The following is a 19,754-nucleotide window of genomic DNA, read 5'->3' on the forward strand; positions in this document are numbered from 1 at the left end:
TCAACTTGCAGAATATTCCCATATAATCTAAATTGGGTAATTGTGTAATATTAATGGACATTTTTTAATTAGTTGTATTGAATATTTTACATTTTTTATCAATCAAATGTTTTTATTTGGATAATACATTTTTAAGTACAGAACATTGAACAATCACACTTGTGTTTAACAATTCAGGATGTCCACAAGGACTAGGAATAAGTAAAGGTTATCTGTTATTTGTCCCATGAAAGTGTCTGATATTGTTATCAGGCACTGTTCTTCTATCCATAGAAAATACTTCAATCAAGCATTTTTGTGTCGGAATAATAAAAAACAAATTTAAACCCATTATATGTAATCCTTGTACGTATAATACCTTCAAATCAGTGCACTGGCTTGTAAAGGCAAATAGCAACTCTCTTGTTGCCATGGTGACCCTGGATCACTTACATTAGTGGTTAGGTCACTGAACACTTTTCACGTTACAAGTTGTGTATTTTTTGCCACACACATGTTTTTCCGTCATCAGTTGCCATGGGGCGTAATGTTTCCAGCAAACTGTAGAAGCATCCGGAAACGTTTCATTGCAATTTCCACTGTTCCATGACTGCTAGTGACCATTAATCTTATTTTATGACATATTTTACTTTGTTTTATTCCATAAAAGTACTTTGATCGATCTTGTGGGCGAAAATATTCCCTCCCAAATATAAAACATCAGATTTAAAGTCATTATGTGTAATTCTTGTACTTTCTAATTTCACCTCAAGCAAAGAATAGGGTGGCGCAATGGCTTGTATTAAAGGCAAGGCAAGTTTATTTCTAATTTGTACAGAACATTTAAAGGTAAAATTAAAAAATAAAACATCATAATTTAAATAAAAAATATAAAATATAATCATCATTAAAATAAATTTAATTAAAATGAAAAGGTAAAAATCATTCTTTAAAAAAGCCTATAGAAAATGTTTCAATATTGTTTGTTACTGTCTTGTTTTAATGCTATAATGTTCTTTTTTTTTCTCCGTGGCACTGAGATTTGTTGTTCAAATGTAAAGTGAAATACAAATAAAATCTATTATTATTATTAATATTTTTATTATTATTATTATAAAGATCTAATAATGTAGATCCTATACTGTCAGTTGTCATATTATCCTGATACATCAAAGCAAGTTTATTTATAATTTGTAAAGAGAATTTAAAATTAAAATAAAAAAAATCATAATTCAAATTAAAATTATAAAATAAAATCATCATAAAAACCCTGTTAATTCAAATGAAAAGGTAAAAACCTTTCTTTAAAAAAGTGTATAGCTCATTTTTAAGTATTGTTTTTTACTTGTTTTAATGCTATAATGTTTGTTTTTCTCTGAGGCACTGAGATTTGTTGTTCAAATGTAAAGTGAAATACGAAATAAAAAATATTATTATTATTATTATTATTATAAAAATCTAATAATGTAGATCAGATACTGTCAGTTGTCATATTATCCTGATATATCAAGGCAAGTTTATTTATAATTTGTACAGAAAATTTAAAGGTAAAATGAAAAAAATTTAAATCATAATTCAAATTAAAAATATTTTAAAAATCATAAAAATTGTTTTAATTCAAATGAAAAGATAAAATCTTTCTTTAAAAAAGCATATAGCTAATTTTTTAATATTGTTTTTTACTGTCTTGTTTTAATGCTGAAAATGTTTCTTTTTGTCTGTTGCACTGAGATTTGTTTTTCAAATGTAAAGTGAAATACAAAATAAAATATATTTTTAATATTATTATTATTATTATTATTACTATACAAATCTAATAATGTAGATCAAATACTGTCAGTTGTCATATTATCCTGATATATTAACGCAAGTTTATTTATAATTTGTACAGAAAATCTAATGGTAAAATAAAAATATTAAAAATCATAAATCAAATTTCAAAAAAAAAATTAAAAATCATAAAAACTGTTTTAATTCAAATGAAAAGATAAAAAAAAATATTTAAAAAAGTATATAGCAAATTTTTTTTTTATTGTTTTTTTACTGTCTTGTTTAATGCTAAAAATGTTTATTTTTCTCTGTTGCACTGAGATTGGTTTTTCAAATGTAAAGTGAAATACAAAATAAGATATATTATTAGTATTATTATTATTAATATTATTATAAAAATCTAATAATGTAGATCAGATACTGTCAGTTGTCATATTATCCTGATATATCAGGGCAAGTTTATTTATAATTTGTACCAGAAAATTTAAAGGTAAAATAAAAAAATTAAAAATCATAACTCAAATTAAAAATATTTTTCAAAAATCATAAAAAATATTTTAATTCAAATGCAAAGATAAAAATCTTTCTTTAAAATAGCATATAGCTATTTTTTTAATATTGTTTTTTTCAGTTTTTTTTATGCTAAAAATGTTTCTTTTTCTCTGTGGCACTGAGATTTGCTGTTCAAATGTAAAGTGAAATACAAATAAAATATATTGTTATTATTATAAAAATCAAATAATGTAGATCAGATACTTTCAGTTGTCATATTATCCTCATACATCATAATAAAGAAAACAACAACATTCTTGTTGCCATGGCGACACGTGCCTACTTGCTACTTTTGCAGTATTTGTGTAACATTGGCAGTCCAGGTTGGACACCGATGAGCAGTTATCATCGTAGTTACATTTGTAAAATGTAGATTTAGCACAGTTTATCACAGTTGCAGAAAAAATAATATGGTGATGCAATAATAACACACTGCTTCTGCCTCTCACGGCAGAGGACATGGTTGCAAAAACTCGTTAGAAGCCAAAACAAAAAATAATATTCCCACAAGACTGTAAGAGGCGCCCTGCAGCATTTAAAAAATAAAAAATAAATAAATAACTTGGCTACTGCTGCTATTAACGCCGCCCTTGTTCTGCCCTTAGCTCCTAACTTAAAGGGGAGGCCTCGGAAGAAGAAGCTGTCCTTCTCGCAACGGAGGGACTCTCAGGGTCAAGGGTCATCAGGGACAAACCAGGGGTCGACAACAACAACGGCAGCGGCGGCGGCGCAGGTCGCCATCAGCCTGGACAGCAAAAGTTCAAAGGTGGGTAAAAGTTGACTCAGATGTTGATGGAGAACAACAACATTGATAGATGTGTTTCAAAATGGATCATGTTTGAGCTTATTTGACAGAAAGAGTCCTTATTTCAGGGTTCCCAGATCTCCTCTATTTAGCGGAATTCCGCTATTATTTTAGCCCAGCGATTTTCAATTGTCGTGGTACACGGGCAATAGTGGTTTGTCATAGAATCACATATTGATATATAGGGATATTCAGATGCAAATATGGCAATATTTAGAGTTATGGGTATCTGAGAATATTGTATTTTTCAGACTAAAAGGTGCACTTAAAATCTGTTAATTTTCTCGACAGTGCGCCTAATGTACGGAATAATTTTGGTTGTGCTTACTGACCTCAAAGCTATATTATTTGGTACATGGTGTAATAATAAGTGTGAGCAGTAGATTGCAGTCACACATAAGAGATATGTGTAGACTGCAATATAATGGCAGTCACACATAAGAGATATGTGTGGACTGCAATATGACTCAAGTAAACAACACCAAAGTTTAGTATGTTCCATTAAAAATATAGAACAGGACACAGGGCGCTCGATAAAATCCATCAAAATGTCTTAGTCCGACTTTGGTATGAAGCCGCACCGCTTGTACTGTGCTTCACATATTATCTGGCATTTTGTTTAGCAATATTATGCAAAAACGACTTTTCTTATCTTCTGGTACCTGCTGATCTGTATTTGGGATCTGCATAAGTCCAGAAAATTTGCGCTTGGCCACAATTGTGGTCCGTGCCGATGCCGTAGTCGATAATCTTCTTTTTCTCTATCTTCCTGTTATGGGACATTCATCCTCCGCTGTTGCAATTTCTAATATGAAGTAGTGTAAAGTTCTTCCTTATATCTGTCAGTAAACTCACCATGAAATCGCTAAAACATACCGATGTAGTGTGTTTACATTATTCACCCAAGGAACTTTAGTTATTTTAGAGTTCCGGTGGGACGATTTTTCACGGGACACATTTCCGGTGTTGTTATTGCATTAGTGAGCCATGGATGAGGAGATGCTGCTCCGGTATTGATTTAAGCAAAGTCTGAATGTCATTAAATCAGTTAGCTCCATCTTTTTGACACGTCTTCCACTCCCTCCTTGCACGCTACACCGCTACAACGAGGAAATGACATAGAAAAGACGCTGTTGACGATGAGCCACGTAAATAAGACCTCCCACAAAACGGCGCATCCTGAAGCGACTGTCAGAAAGCGGATTGAAGATGATCTGTAAAATATAATCTATGCAACATTTTGACCAAAAAAACACCATTACATGTTCTGTAGACCACAAGGAAGTGTTTTCAATTTAGAAAAAAAAATTAATAATATGACCCCTTTAATACGCCTTACAATCAATCCGGTGCGCTCTTTGTATGAAAATAGACATGAATACACGGGCTCATTGGCAGTGAGCCTTATAATCAGTGCGCCCTTTGGTCAGGAAAATACGGTACTTATAACTAAATCTGCGATACCATACTAATATATATTTTGTAAGGAACCTTGGGTGTACGACCTAAATAAAGCGCAGACAAACCAATAAGTCCGTTAGCATGCTAATGTTGCTACATGGAAATTACTGTTTCTTTTCTTCTTTTTCCCGGAAATGGAAGACCAATGCAGCAATTGAGGACTGCGTTACCAAAACAAACATAATGACGGCGGTGTCGCAATATTGCAAAATCGAGCAGCCAACAAGTCACAGGGCAACATGCAAACTTTGCAATATCCCTGTTTTGAGGGAAGGAACACTTGTAGGACGTTAAAAATACAAGCAACCTGTATTGCTTGTTTTGCACTGCGGCACAGCTAACGAGGCGAGACAAAAATCAACAAACACTGACAAAATAATTCTAGAGGAAATAAAAAAATTTGCGAGAATCCAGATGTGGAGTCAGCATTTGCGGTAAACTAATCCAATTCATAGTTTGGGTGATCATCCGCTTTCAGTGGTGGAGAATGTGGAATTTTGCTGCTTGTCAGGTCGAAACAGCCATTCCCAATCTGTATAAGACTGTTAGCCAACTCATCCCCACAAAATTACAAAGCACGGACTCTGACTGCTTCACGACAAGATACTTGGAGCATCGAAGTTGCATCTTTATCAGTATATTAGGCCTGCCAGCGGACTATTGCTTGGATTCACATAACGCCACACAGTGTTTCCCACAGGTCAGGCATCTATTTGTGGTGGTGTGGAGAGGGTGGGGGGCGATGAAAAGAAGAACGCGGAGTTGGAATATAATTACAACACTTTATGTACATATTTATATACATATTTATATAATATTTACATATTTATATAATATGTAACTACAAGCTCCATTCACAGACAGAGTCCCATTGCTTTTGTGAGCGGTCGAGTGAGTCAAAAGCAGAGAAAAAAAAATAAAAAAATAAATAAAAAAAAAATATATATATATATATATATATATATATGTGTATATATATATATATATATACATATATATACATATATATATATATATATATATATATACATCTTTTTTTATTATTATTTTTTTTTTTACATTTTTATTTGTGGCGGCCATAATTCTTTAGTGGCGGGCCGCCACAAATAAATGAATGTGTGGGAAACCCTGGCCACATCTGCCTCATTGAATATACGGGGTGGTCAAGCCAGCGTCTGTTTCTCCAAGAAAAATGCTCTTTGTTTGCATTGTTTTAGTTCAAATTGCGAAAACGCTAATTGTTTCTTCAGAGTTCCTCAAGAGGTAATCAAGAAGGGCGAAAGAGTGCAAGATTTTATGAAACGACGACAAGAAAAAGTAGCACACACTCCAGTCCAAGTGTGCAGAGTCGAATAATGCACAAGTTTGCAATGACCACTTTGTTAAAGGCTCGTTTGATATACTTTAAACGTTCATTTTCCTTTTTAAGTATTATCTTGACATTATTTGTATTTCTTAAACACATTTTTGCTATTGGTGTTTCGAAAAGCCCCAACTCGGCGAGTCTAAATAAATTAAATCAAATGTGAGCAAAACCTAAGTGTGAGGAGGCGTGGCCTGGGGACCTGCAGCGAGGCGGGGTATGCCGGCTCCGAGATCGGTGACAGGTGCGTAGATGGCCCACCTGGGCGCGTTTGTCTGATCACCTGTCACTCTATAAAAGGGCAGCTGCCGGGAAGGAAGTGTGGGAGAAGTCGGAGTTGGAGTTGATGAGAGAGAGAAAACCCGAACACGAGCGAAGAGCGAGACGGTCACAAGAGGCAATTGCTGAAAAGCATAAGAGAGACAAGTTTATTTATGACATTTTCATGTCCGTCCTTGGTGGTCCGAAGAACTTAGAGGTGCAAGACCTCCACACTAAGTTTTTAAAAGAGGCAGCAATCATAAATGAAGCTTTATTTTGGTAAAGACAGGGATAAACACGCTCATTGTAAACGGTGCATGCAACAACAACAAACACGGCTGTAAACGCGAAGTGAAATCATGAAATGGAACCTTTCCCGAGTAAAAACCATGCAGTCTTGATACTCATTTCCTTGAACCAGCCACACACAAATAACCTACTAAGTGGCCTAGTGCAGTGGTTCTCAACCTTTTTTCAGTGATGTACACTCTGTGAAATTTTTTTTAATTCAAGTACCCCATAATCAGAGCAAAGCGTTTTTGGTTGTAAAAAAGAGATAAAGAAGTAAAATACAGCACTATGTCATCAGTTTCTGATTTATTATATTGTATAAGAATGCAAAATATTGCTCATTTGTAGGGGTCTTTCTTGAACTATTTGGAAAAAATTATAGAAAAATAACTAAAAACTTGTTGGAAAATAAACAAGTGATTCAATTATAAATAAAGATTTCTACACATAGAAGTAATCATCAACTTAAAGTGCCCTCTTTGGGGATTGTAATAGAGATCCATCTGGATTCATGAACCTAATTCTAAACATTTATTCACAAAAAAAGAAGTCTTTAACATCAATATTTATGGAACATTATGGAACATGTCCACAAAAAATCGTGCGGTCAACACTGAATATTGCATTGTTGCATTTTTTTCCACAATTTATGAACTTACATTCATATTTTGTTGAAGTATTATTCAATATATATTTTTATAAAGGATTTTGAAATTGTTGCTATTTTTAGAATATTTAAAAAAAACTCACGTACCCCTTGGCATACCTTCAAGTAGCCCCAGGGGTACGCGTACCCCCATTTGAGAACCACTGGCCTAGTGGATTGAGTGTCCGCCCTGAGATTGGTATGTCGTCACTTCAAATCCCGGCCGAGTCATACCAAAGACAATAAAAATGGGACCCATTACCTCCCTGCTTGGCACTCAGCATTAAGGGGTTGGAATTGGGGGTTAAATCACCATACATGATTCCCGGGCGTGGCACCGCTGCTGCCCACTGCTCCCCTCACCTCCCAGGGGTGATCAAGGGTGATGGGTCAAATGCAGAGAATAATTTCGCCACATCTAGTATGTGTGTGACAATCATTGGTACTTTGACTTTTTTTTTTACTTTATAAGTTGTAGAACTCTGTGCTTTTCAGAGTTTTCTTCTTTTTTGTCGTGTAGAATGGAGTCTGGAGCACAATAGTTGATATGTTGTAACGCGATTCAATTGCATTGTTTGATTTTTTTGCTAGTATTTGCTTTTTGCAGGAAGATTTTGAAGCCTCTTTTGTAGTCAGAAAGTTTGCTCGCTAGGCAGCACGGTAGGGGAGGGGTTAGTGCATCTGCCTCACAATACAAAAGACCCGGGTTCGATCCTGCGCTTGGGATCTTTCTGTGTGGAGTTTTCATGTTCTCCCTGTGACTGCGTGGGTTCCCTCCGGCTACTCCGGCTTCCTCCCACCTTCAACGACATGCACCTGGGGATAGGTTGATTGGCAACACTAAATTGGCCCTAATGTGTGAATGTGAGTGTGAATGTTGTCTGTCTATATGTGTTGGCCTGGCGATGAGGTGGTGACTTGTCCAGGGTGTAAACCGCCTTCCGCCCGAATGTAGCTGAGATAGGCCCCAGCGCCCCCCGCAACCCCGAAGAGAATAAATGGTAGAAAATGGATGGATGGATGGAGTTTGCACGCTGCTTGCTGTAAAACACAGCTTGACCACCACTAGTTTTTGCAATGGGATCTCTTAGATCAGTGGTTCTCAAATGGGGGTACGCGTACCCCTCGGGGTACTTGAAGGTATGCCAAGGGGTACGTGAGATTTTTTTTAAATATTCTAAAAATAGCAACAATTCAAAAATCCTTTATAAATATATTCATTGAATAATACTTCAACTAAATATGAATGTAAGTTCATAAACTGTGAAAAGAAATGCAACAATGCAATATTCAGTGTTGACAGATAGATTTTTTTGTGCACATGTTCCATAAATATTGATGTTAAATATTTTTTTTTGGTGAAGAAATGTTTAGAATAAAGTTGATGAATCCAGATGGATCTCTATTAGAATCCCCAAAGATGGCACTTTAAGTTGATGATTACTTCTATATGTAGAAATCTTTATTATTAATTGAATCACTTGTTTGTTTTTCAACACATTTTTAGTTATTTTTATATCTTTTTTTCCAAATAGTTCAAGAAAGACCACTACAAATGAGCAATATTTTGCACTGTTATACAATTTAATAAATCAGAAACTGATGACATAGTGCTGTATTTTACTTCTTTATGTTTCATTTTACACCAAAAATGCTTTGCTCTGATTAGGGGGTACTTGAATTAAAAAAATGTTTACAAGGGGTACATCACTGAAAAAAGGTTGAGAACCACTGTCTTAGATAAAAACCATTGGGAAGTTTTCTTGCATTTTTACAAAATTGCTATGTAGGAAATGTCTTCCACAACATCTCTTCAACTTCAAGGTGCACCTTTGTGCGCCAGCTATTATTTCTCAATTCCTCTATTTTTGTTTACTTTGCTGGGATCCTTGGTATTTACAGCATAGTTCAGTGTTTCCCACTACCAGTGTGTTGTAATATTCCGACTCGAGCAAACAGCCGCCCTGAAAAAAGACTTTTTTCCGCAGCTGTTATCCCAATGAGCTTGGACAGCTAAATCAATATTAGCAATTCTGTCTTGAAGCGAGAGTCCAGCTAATCTGCGCCTAATCTGCAATGACAAGAGGAGCCGCTTCATTGGGAATCAATGAGAGGTTACCCCTCCCGCACCCCCCTAGGCCCGCCTGCATACTTCTTTGGGCTCCGACCCACACATGAAAGATGAAACAGAAGTTTCAGTTTTTGATGTCCTCCCCTCACAGGCCAAAGCAAGCTGTAAAGCGCTACACAACGGCAAGATTGGCTCCACCGCCAAACACAGAGCCGGCGGCCTCGGTAAGAAGACGCAGCCCGAGGAGAAGGAGCGAGGGAAGGAGGCGGAGGAGAGGAGAGAGAAGGAGGAGGACAGAGAGGAGGACGAGTTGTCGTCTTCGTCGTTGTCGTCTTCGTCGTTATCGTCAGAGAGCCGAGAGGACGAACAGGCCTTCCTCGTGGAACTCTACAAGTACATGAAGGAGAGGGACACGCCCATCGAGAGAATCCCCTTCCTGGGCTTCAAACAGAGTGAGTTCGCTTCCAAATTGTGTTGTCAAATTTTAAGTTTGAGAAAATCCAAGTAGTGCATTCAAGTCAAACATTTTTAAAACTCTTCCTGTATGACATTCTGACAATAGCATTTGTGTTGAAATATTGTCGTGATTTTTCTTTCACATATTTGAATTATGCAAGTGATTTTACTGTAATTAATCATGATTAATCCCTATTCAAAAGTGGGACTTCTTAATTGCTTCTTAATGTTTTGCTGTTATGCCTGAGGAAGAAGAAAACATTCTCCTCCTCCCCATTGTCTGTTTCATTCAGTTGACTACTATGTCATTGAAATTCTTACACAGGAGTATTTACGGGTTTTATACCACTATAATGATCTAAAAAAAATAAATTGAAGTGAATTAACTTCAACATCGTTTTATGTTAGCCTTTTGGCTAAAGAAAAACTAAATAAACAACTTACAGCTGTGTGTTAACAGAACTTCAGGCTGTATTTTAAGATAATTTTCTTAACCATAGGGGGCCATCAAAAATATTTGTTTGTATGAAGTTTCGTACTTAATTGTAATACACTTTTTCACCAATTGTGGTAGTAATGACTACATCAAACACTGGAGCATAAATGATTTTTTGAAGCGCAAAAATTAACATGTTTCGTACTTAATTGTAACAAACTTTTCCACCACTTGTGGCAGTAATGACTATATCAAACACAGGAATATAAATCCTTGTTTTAAGCGCAAAAATTAATAAGTTTTGTACTTAATTGTTGTACACTTTTCCACCACTTGTGGCAGTAAAATAAATAAATGATAAATGGGTTGTACTTGTATAGCGCTTTTCTACCTTCAAGGTACTCAAAGCACTTTGACACTACTTCCACATTTACCAATTCACATACACATCCACACACTGATGGAGGGAGCTGCCATGCAAGGCGCTAATGACTATATCAAACACAGGAGCATAAATCCTTGTTTTAAGCGCAAAAATTAATAAGTTTTGTACTTAATTGTTATACACTTTTCCACCACTTGTGGCAGTAATGACTATATCAAACACAGGAGCATAAATCATTGTTTTAAAGCGAAAAAATTAACACGTTTTGTACTTAATTGTAATACACTTTTCCACCACTTGTGGCAGTAATGACTATATCAAACACTGGAGCATAATAATTTTTTAAAGCGCAAAAATTAACACGTTTCGTACTTAATTTTAATAAACTTTTCCACCACTTGTTGCTGTAATGACTATATCAAACACAGGAGCATAAATCCTTGTTTTAAGCGCAAAAATTAATAAGTTTTGTACTTAGTTGTAATACACTTTTCCACCACTTGTGGCAGTGATGACTATATCAAACACAGGAGCATAAATAATTTTTTAAGTGCAAAAATTAATACATTTCGTACTTAATTATAATACACTTTTCCACCACGCGTGGCAGTAACGACTATTATCAAACATAGGAGCATAAATCATTGTTTTAAGCGCAAAAAATAATAGTTTTGTACTTAATTGAAATACATTTTTCCACCACTTTTGGTAGTAATGACTATAGCTAACACAGGAGCATAAATAATTTTTTTAAGCCCAAAAATTTAAAGTTTTGTACTTAATTGTAATACACTTTTCCACCACTTGTGGCATTAATGACTATCAAACACATGAGCATGGATCATTGATTTAAGCGCAAAAAAATGTAAGTGGTGAAACTGTGTTATGATTTACAGTACACCTAAATTGTATTGAAACAAATATATTATTAATTTATTTTATTTATCTTAGCACTAAATATTTGTATGTAAATATCTTTTTCGTCAGTTATTTATGAGTCTCTTTTTTTGCAGTATATTTGATTTGTATTGATTTTGTAATCAGTCTGACCGAAGCCTTGATAATAATATTGGTCATTAACACACATCATTTGACAAGAAAACTTTAAGTAGGTAAGATATACATTTTTGAATACGATTAAGATGACTAATTCAGTGTTATTTTTGTGGAAAAAAAGGGCCTTGTTGTCAAAAAGGCTAAGGACCCCTGTTTTAAGATGTGCATTAAAAGCATTAAATGTCACGGAAAAAAAAGTCGCCCCAAAGAAACCGTCTCTTTATGTATGTCCTCTCAAGAACATCGCACGTCTTTGATGGAGGTCGGGCACAGGTGGCACACGTGAACGTCGTAAAGGTCACGACGTGGCGCCTTCAAGGTGCGTCTTGTTTTGCTTGTCATTTGAGCGACCTGGCGGGCTTTTTCCTCTTCTTTGTCAGCTTTCATTCCGGCAGCGAGGAGAAGGCATTTGCATTCGCTCCCGAAAAAGATTCATCAAAAGAATGCGTTTCAAAAGAGCGGCGGGAGACGTGCGGGGAATGGAACAGCGACACTTTGTATTTGGCTTTAAACTCGTTATCCGCAGACTGCTGCGTGAAGGTGAGCTGCGGCCGCCGTCATCTGGTGTTAAATAGGTCAACGTGCACGCTTTTTGGCTTTCTCATTTGCCGGTAAAAAGAAAAACATGCTACTTCATTGCTTGGCAGCGAGCGAACACGCCAAAAAAATGAAATGATTCATAATTCATTGTCTTATTCTCATCACTAATGACGATAAAGATGTTGGTTTTTACCACGGCAACAGATGGCTGACGGATTTCGCCCTGTTAGCCGGCTCCTTCCCACATCGCAGTGATTTACCTAAAAAGGACCCCACGTTGAGTCCCAACACGGGCGCTTTATCCCACCTGGTTTTACCCGTGCAGTCATTAAACACTCACACAGAAGACAGAGTGTCATTTAAGAAAAAAAGACCCTGCTAATGTTGTATTTTATTTCTGCTGCTTTAACACACACACACACACACACACACACAGTCCATTTGTTCTCCTGCCTGCCCTGCTTTCATATTGAATTTATACGCGGCCCCCGGGGCTGTATGCATTAAACATGTCAGAGCAGAGCCGCTGATCTGAGGCCCTTCGGCCCCTTAGGTCTGTAATAAGCATGTGTACTTTACAGCGCCCGCTCTAAACCTTTCAAATAACGTGTTGAACCTCCACGACGGGGCATGTTTAAGTTATTATTTTTCACCACGGCTCTTTTAGAGCGGCTCTTGTTCATGCTAGGGTCTCGCTGTAGCTGCAACGCGATATATACAGTGGGGCAAAAAAGTATTTAGTCAGCCACCGATTGTGCAAGTTCTCCCACTTAAAATGATGACAGAGGTCTGTAATTTTCATCATAGGTACACTTCAACTGTGAGAGACAGAATGTGAAAAAAAATCCAGGAATTCACATTGTGGGAATTTTAAATAATTAATTTAGTAAATTATAGTGGAAAATAAGTATTTGGGCAACCATTCAAAGCTCTCACTGATGGAAGGAGGTTTTGGTTCAAAATCTCACGATACATGGCCCCATTCATTCTTTCCTTAACACGGATCAATGGTCCTGTCCCCTTATCAGAAAAACAGCCCCAAAGCATGATGTTTCCACCCCCATGCTTCACAGTAGGTTTGGTGTTCCTGGGATGCAACTCAGTATTCTTCTTCCTCCAAACACGACAAGTTGGGTTTATACCAAAATGGATACATGGATGATACAGCAGAGGATTGGGAGAATGTCATGTGGTCAGATGAAACCAAAATAGAACTTTTTGGTATAAACTCAACTCGTCATGTTTGGAGGAAGAAGAATACTGAATTGCATCCCAAGAACACCATACCTAATGTGAAGCATGGGGGTGGAAACATCATGCTTTGGGGCTGTTTTTCTGCTAAGGCATGGGTGTCAAACTCTGGCCCGCTGTAACACCGCCTTCACCGCTAATACTCATACTTGCAAACCCCCCACCACCCGATTTTCCAAGGAGACTCCCAAATTTCAGTGCCCCCCACGAAAATCACAGGGGGCAACCATTCTCCCAAATTTCTCCCGATTCCCACCTGGACAACAATATTGGGGGCGTGCCTTAAATGCACTGCCTCAAGAGTCCTCTAAAACTTTTCGTCACGTCTGCTTTTCCTACGTGGAAAGAGCGTGCCGGTCTAGTCACATGATATATGTGGCTTTTAAACACACACACACACACACGCTAATGCAATGCAAGCTTGGTCAACAGCCATACAGGTGACACGGAGGGTGGCCGTATAAACAACTTTAAGACTGTTACAAATATGCGCCACACTGTGAACCAACACTAAACGAGAATGACAAGAATATCCGCACTGTAACACAACATAAACACAACAGAACAAATACACAGAACACCTTGCAGTACTACCTCTTCCTGGACGCTACAATATAAAAATGTATTATTAGCCTGTGGGTAAAGTTTATTTTGATATTTACCTGAGAAGGCTGCAAATTGAAAAGAGGCATTCAATTTCTATTTAAATTTGATTTGATTTGCCATTGCTATTTTTAAATTATTAGTATTATTTGAAACTCGATTTAGCATGTCACTATAAAGTTATAAAAGTTCAATATTCAATGCAAAACTTTTTTGGGTCCCTATTAAAAGGTTAATTTGTTCAACCTTGGCCCGCGGCTTTGTTCAGTTTAAAATTTTGGCCCACTCTTTATTTGAGTTTGACACCCCTGTGCTAAGGGGACAGGACCATTGATCCATGTTAAGGAAATAATGAATGGGCCCATGTATCGTGAGATTTTGAGCCAAAACCTCCTTCCATCAGTGAGAGCTTTGAATGGTTGACCAAATACTTATTTTCCAACATAATTTACAAATAAATTCTTTAAAATTCCTACAATGGGAATTATTGGATGTACCTATGATAAAAATTACAGACCTCTGTCATCATTCTAAGTGGGAGAACTTGCACAATCGGTGGCTGACTAAATACTTTTTTGCCCCACTGTATATATGTATATTTTTTTTACCACACGGAAACCCAGTTGCTGTTATTTATTACAGGTGGGGAGAATAGAAGTGCTTCAACGACACCACTGAGAATAAGCAGGTGTTAAAAAACAATATTAAAGTACTTTTCCCACAAGACTATACAATATATTTGTAGCGTTGGTGGCTGGCATAGTGCAGTGATTCTCTAACTGTGTGATTAAAATACAGTGTTTTATTTTCCCATATTCAAACACAGTGTTACTGTTTAATATTCCCTTAGATAAAACCCCTGCCTTGTTTTTAATTAGTAGGCCTACCACATTACTGTATTTTAATTTAGTTTTCCGAGGTGTTACTTGGTGAAAAAAGTTTAAAAACCACCAGCTTACTGTACTTATGAGTATGTTTACTTATCCATCCATCCATCCATCCATCCATCCATCCATCTATCCATCTTCTTCCGCTTATCCGAGGTCGGGTCGCGGGGGCAGCAGCCTAAGCAGGGAAGCCCAGACTTCCCTCTCCCCAGCCACTTCGTCCAGCTCTCCCCGGGGGGATCCTGACGCATTCCCAGGCCAGCCGGGAGACATAGTCTTCCCAACGTGTCCCGTGGCCTCCTACCGATCGGACGTGCTCTAAACACCTCCCTTGATAGATATTTGTAAGGTTCTTTATTTTCAATGGAACATATAAAATGTTGGTTTTGTTTACTTGGGTGATATTGCCATCATACCTCTTACCACATATCTCTTATGTTTGACTTCCATTTACTGGTCACACTTATCATTACACCATGTACCAAATAAAATTGCTTCGAGGTCGGTGAGCAAAACCTGAATAATTCTGTACGTTAGGCGCACCAGGTTATAAGACACACTGTCGAGTTTTGAGGGAAAAAAGGATTTTAAGTGCACTTACAGTCCGGAAAATACGGTATGCTGATATTATTTGGAGTAGACTCTCTCTATTGTCTCACAGTTTCTGAGAATAACACATGACACCATTTTCTCAGCCTTCTTTCCACACGCAGAACAGGTTGCTGTCTTTGAAAATGTGGAAACTTTTCCTTAAGCATATAATTATCATATTTTTTGGACTGTATGGCATACTTTAAATCCTTTTATTTTCTCAAAAATTAACAGTGCGCTCTAAAACCCGGTGTGCCGAATGTCGGATTAAATCTGGCTCTGTTTACCGGCCTCGAAGCAATTTTATTTGGTACACAGTGTAATGATAAGTGTGACCAGTAGATGACAGTCACACATAAGAGATACGTGTGCACTGCAGGTTTGACGCCTGTTCAATAAATGACACTAGCAAGTACAAGTTAGCAGGCGAGCCCAAAACTTAGAGGTTTCATTAAGAAAATAGAATATTACAGACGGCGCTTGAAAATCTGTCAAAATGTTTAATGACTTTGGTAAGCTACGAACCACACCACTTGATGGATTGTCGGCGCATTCCGGCTACCATAGTCAGACGTACTGTGCTTCAACACACGGGTATTATTATGGTGTGTGTGTATAAGAACCCCAAAATGGCACCTATTAGGAGATATATTATCTGGTGTTTTGTTTTGTTTTGACCTATCATGTAACATTTCTTACCTCTTGGTACCTGTTGATGTGTATTTCGGACCTGCTTAAATCCCGATTATTTGCAATACGTCCGCCATTGTAGTCTATAAGCTCCTTCATTTTCCCTATCCTCTTGGTGTGGGGCATTCCTCCTCAGCTGTTGCCATCTTAGATATAAAGTAGCGTACAGTAAAAACTTATATCTGTTAGTAAACACGCTAAAAACTGCCAGCACAACAAAGATGACGGGCTGAAGACGCTGTCGAAGTGGAAGCATGTAAATAAGACCGCCCACTAGAGTTGTACGATATACCGGTATTAGTATAGTACCGCGATACTAATGAATCATATTCGGTACTATACAGCCTCTAAAAAGTACCGGTCCTCCATTCACCCCCCCACCCCCACTGCCCCACGTCGTGTCATTTCTGGTTTACGAGCAGAGGAGCATGTTCGGCAGCGCACAATCACAGAGTACTTACAAGCAGACACAGTGTGTAGACAGAAAAGAGAGAACAGACGCATTTTGGTTTATAAACTAACAATAAAGGTGAAGCTATAACACTAAAACGCCCTCCGGTAGAGATGCTTTAAGACATGGCTAGCTAGCTAGCAGCTAAAAAACAGCCGCATTCAACAGTGTTTTAGCTACTTCTATATAATAATAATAAGAATAAGAATAATCAACAATACTAACTAAAGTGTTGTCAAGAGCGAAGGAACACGGAAGTCCGTGGGGCAGGCAGATGATCCAGGGCAGGAGAGAAGAAACAAGGTCCGTGTCCAAGCGAGAGGTCGAGAATCCAAAAGAGCAGTCCGAGAAGCAAAGGAACAAAAAGGTGACGAGATGCACAGCTCGCCAACACAGGAACAAGGGCAAACGTGGAAGGACAAGGAAGAACAATGAAACACAGATGGGAACACACAGAGAGAGAGAGCATAAAGATCCGATGATCGCTTACTGTACGCCAATAGAAGGTTATATTCCGGCGCAGGATGGCAGGTTGAGCAGGCTTAAGAAGGCATGTATGTGAATGGGTGAATGTGGAAATGGTATCAAAGCGTTTTGATTACCTTGAAGGTAGAAAAGCGCAATACAAGTATAACCCATTTACATTTAATATTGGTCCTGGTACCAATATTGGTATCGGGGACAACGCTACCGCCCACATAAAGCTCCTTGAAGATGATCTGTAAAACATAATTTATGCAACATTTTGACCAAAGAATCAACGTTACATGTTATGTAGACCACAAGGTAGTGTTTAAATGTAGAAAAACAAACATCATAATACAACTCCTTTAATGTGCCTTATTATCCAGTGCGCCTTTTGTATGAAAATAGCTTATAGTGCGAAAAATACGGTAGCATATTTCAAATTCGCAGTTGGCTTTTTCTGGCCAGAGCGCGGCCTGTGCAGTGTGTCACATACACGACAGATATAAAATCTTCTCCAAAAGCAATATTTTGACTCTTGACTTTCCATTCCTTGGATGTTGAGCTGGAAGCGCAATTGCTTATTTTTAACCTCAAGTTGGCGTCAGTGTTTTGTCTTTTCCTCGCCGAATCACTCTGCTCTCTGGAGGACGTGTTAAGGAAGCGGCGAAGACTTGTTCACTTTATCACCAATCAGCGTGCGATTGTGAACATCGCTTCCAATTTGTTTCCCCTCGCGCCGTCTTGTTGTCTTAATTGTGGTCTCCTCGGCTTCCGGTCCTGCATTGTCGGGGGTCTTTTTCTTTTTTTCTTCGCACCGTCCTTATCTGTGGCGTAATTGGCCTCTGCAAAACAGAGCGAAGGAATTGCTAATGACAAGACATGTAAGAGGGACGCATGTTATCTTCAGCACACACACACACACCGGCGCCCAGCTGGGGGTCCAGTGTGGTAATTACAGCTGATGCATAACAAGCTGCCTAAATAGTCCATCATGCAGTCGGACAACACAACATTCTGCACTTCAATCATCCCTACCTTGCACGCTGCCTTTGTTATTCCAGCCGGTCGCAGGCAGAGAGGGCAGGAAAAAAGAAAAAAAGAAAAAAAATCAATGTTGTCAAACGCGCAGATAGGAAAATGTCATTTTGACAAATGCAAGACTTTGTGTAAGCACAGATTGAATTTTGATGGATTTCTCCTCTGGGCGAAGGCCTCCCTTTGGTTGTTTTTTTTTTTTGTATTTCTAAGCCCGCCAAATAGAAATGTTAAAGAATAGAAGCAAACATGTGTTTGGTGTGACACACAAAATACTCGCATCAATCAGAATAAGTGGAGTGGGACGTTTGAGCATGTTGCCAACTTGCCAACCCTCCCAATTTTCCCAGGAGACTCCCGAATTTCAGTGCCCCTTCCGAAAATCTCTCGGGGAAACCATTCTCCCGAATTTCTCCCGATTTCCACCCGGACAACAATATTGGGGGCGTGCCTTAAAGGCACTGCCTTTAACCTCCTCTCACACCTGAAAAGGAGACTATTATATATGTCTCCGTTATCCATAGGTTTATCTACAACCCATAAAGTAGGCAGGCACGGAGCTATTTCCCAGCATGTGTTTATTCCAGCCGGCATGTTAACACACTGACATACAACATCTGGACTCCCATCATGCATTGTTTCAAAACTACGGCAAGTAGTAATGTCCAAAAACCGAACAGAAATGAAGTAAGAAGAAGAAGTACGCTTGCAAGTTCCAAAATGATTGGAAAAAAATAATTTCAGTCAAGGGGTATGCTCCGAGATCAGCGACAGGTGCGTAGATTGCCCACCTGGGCGCTTTTATCTGTTCACCTGTCATTCTATAAAAGGGCAGCAGCCGGGAAGGAAGGGGTTGGAGTGGTTGATGGTGAAGAGAAAACACGAGCAAGAGCAAAACGGAAACGGAGACGAGAGCGGATGGCTCAAAAACAACCCAAAGAGCGAGGCCGTCACGAGAGGTGATTGTTGAAAAGCAGAGCGATAAGTTTATTGCAAAATAAACCAAATCTCAAAACCGTCAAGTCTGTCCTGCCTCTATCGGGTGGTCCGGAAAACCCGAAGGTGCAAGACCTCCACAATTTGGCGCCCAACTCGGCTGGACCATTCCTCATGCTCAGGTTTTCTCTTCACTTTCAACCACTCCGACTTCTCCAACCCCTTCCTTACCGGCTGCTTCCCTTTTATTGAGTAACAGGTGATCAGATAAACGCGCCCAGGTGGCCCATCTACGCACCTGTCGCCGATTTCGGAGCGGCCACCGGCACACCCCGCCTCGCTGCAGGTCCGCAGGCCACGCCCCCTCACAGTAGTTTATATACCCACTAGTGATAGTGATACTGGAAAGAAATTGTATTCTTTTCTTTTCCTCCAGTGATATTGCTACGTGCAAAAAAGGAGTTTATTTGTTCTCCAGTGATAGTGATACTAGTAATAAAAATATTTTATTCGTCTTCCAGTAACACTGGAAATACATTTTGTTAATTGGTCCTGCAGTGATAGTGTGACTTGCAAAAATGTAGTTTATTTGCCACCCTGTAGGCGAGAAGTAGTTACTTTCATATACAAACCCCGTTTCCATATGAGTTGGGAAATTGTATTAGAGATAAATATAAACGGAATACAATGATTTGCAAATCCTTTTCAACCCATATTCAATTGAACGCACTACAAAGACAAGATATTTGATGTTCAAACTCATAAACTTT

At 38.1% G+C, this 19,754-nt stretch overlaps 1 protein-coding gene across 1 annotated transcript in view; it reads left to right on the top strand.

The window, feature by feature from the left end:
- The window catches only part of LOC133559425 (AT-rich interactive domain-containing protein 5B-like), a 305,977-nt gene that overhangs the window by 226,389 nt on the left and 59,834 nt on the right, over nucleotides 1-19,754 (top strand). The window contains exons 5-6 of the mRNA XM_061911167.1: nucleotides 2,907-3,067; nucleotides 9,351-9,651. Coding sequence (XP_061767151.1) covers nucleotides 2,907-3,067; nucleotides 9,351-9,651 — 462 coding nt within the window. The remainder of the gene's footprint in view (nucleotides 1-2,906; nucleotides 3,068-9,350; nucleotides 9,652-19,754) is intronic.

Source organism: Nerophis ophidion, linkage group LG09 (assembly GCF_033978795.1).
Source record: "Nerophis ophidion isolate RoL-2023_Sa linkage group LG09, RoL_Noph_v1.0, whole genome shotgun sequence".
Taxonomy (NCBI): Eukaryota; Metazoa; Chordata; class Actinopteri; order Syngnathiformes; family Syngnathidae; genus Nerophis; species Nerophis ophidion.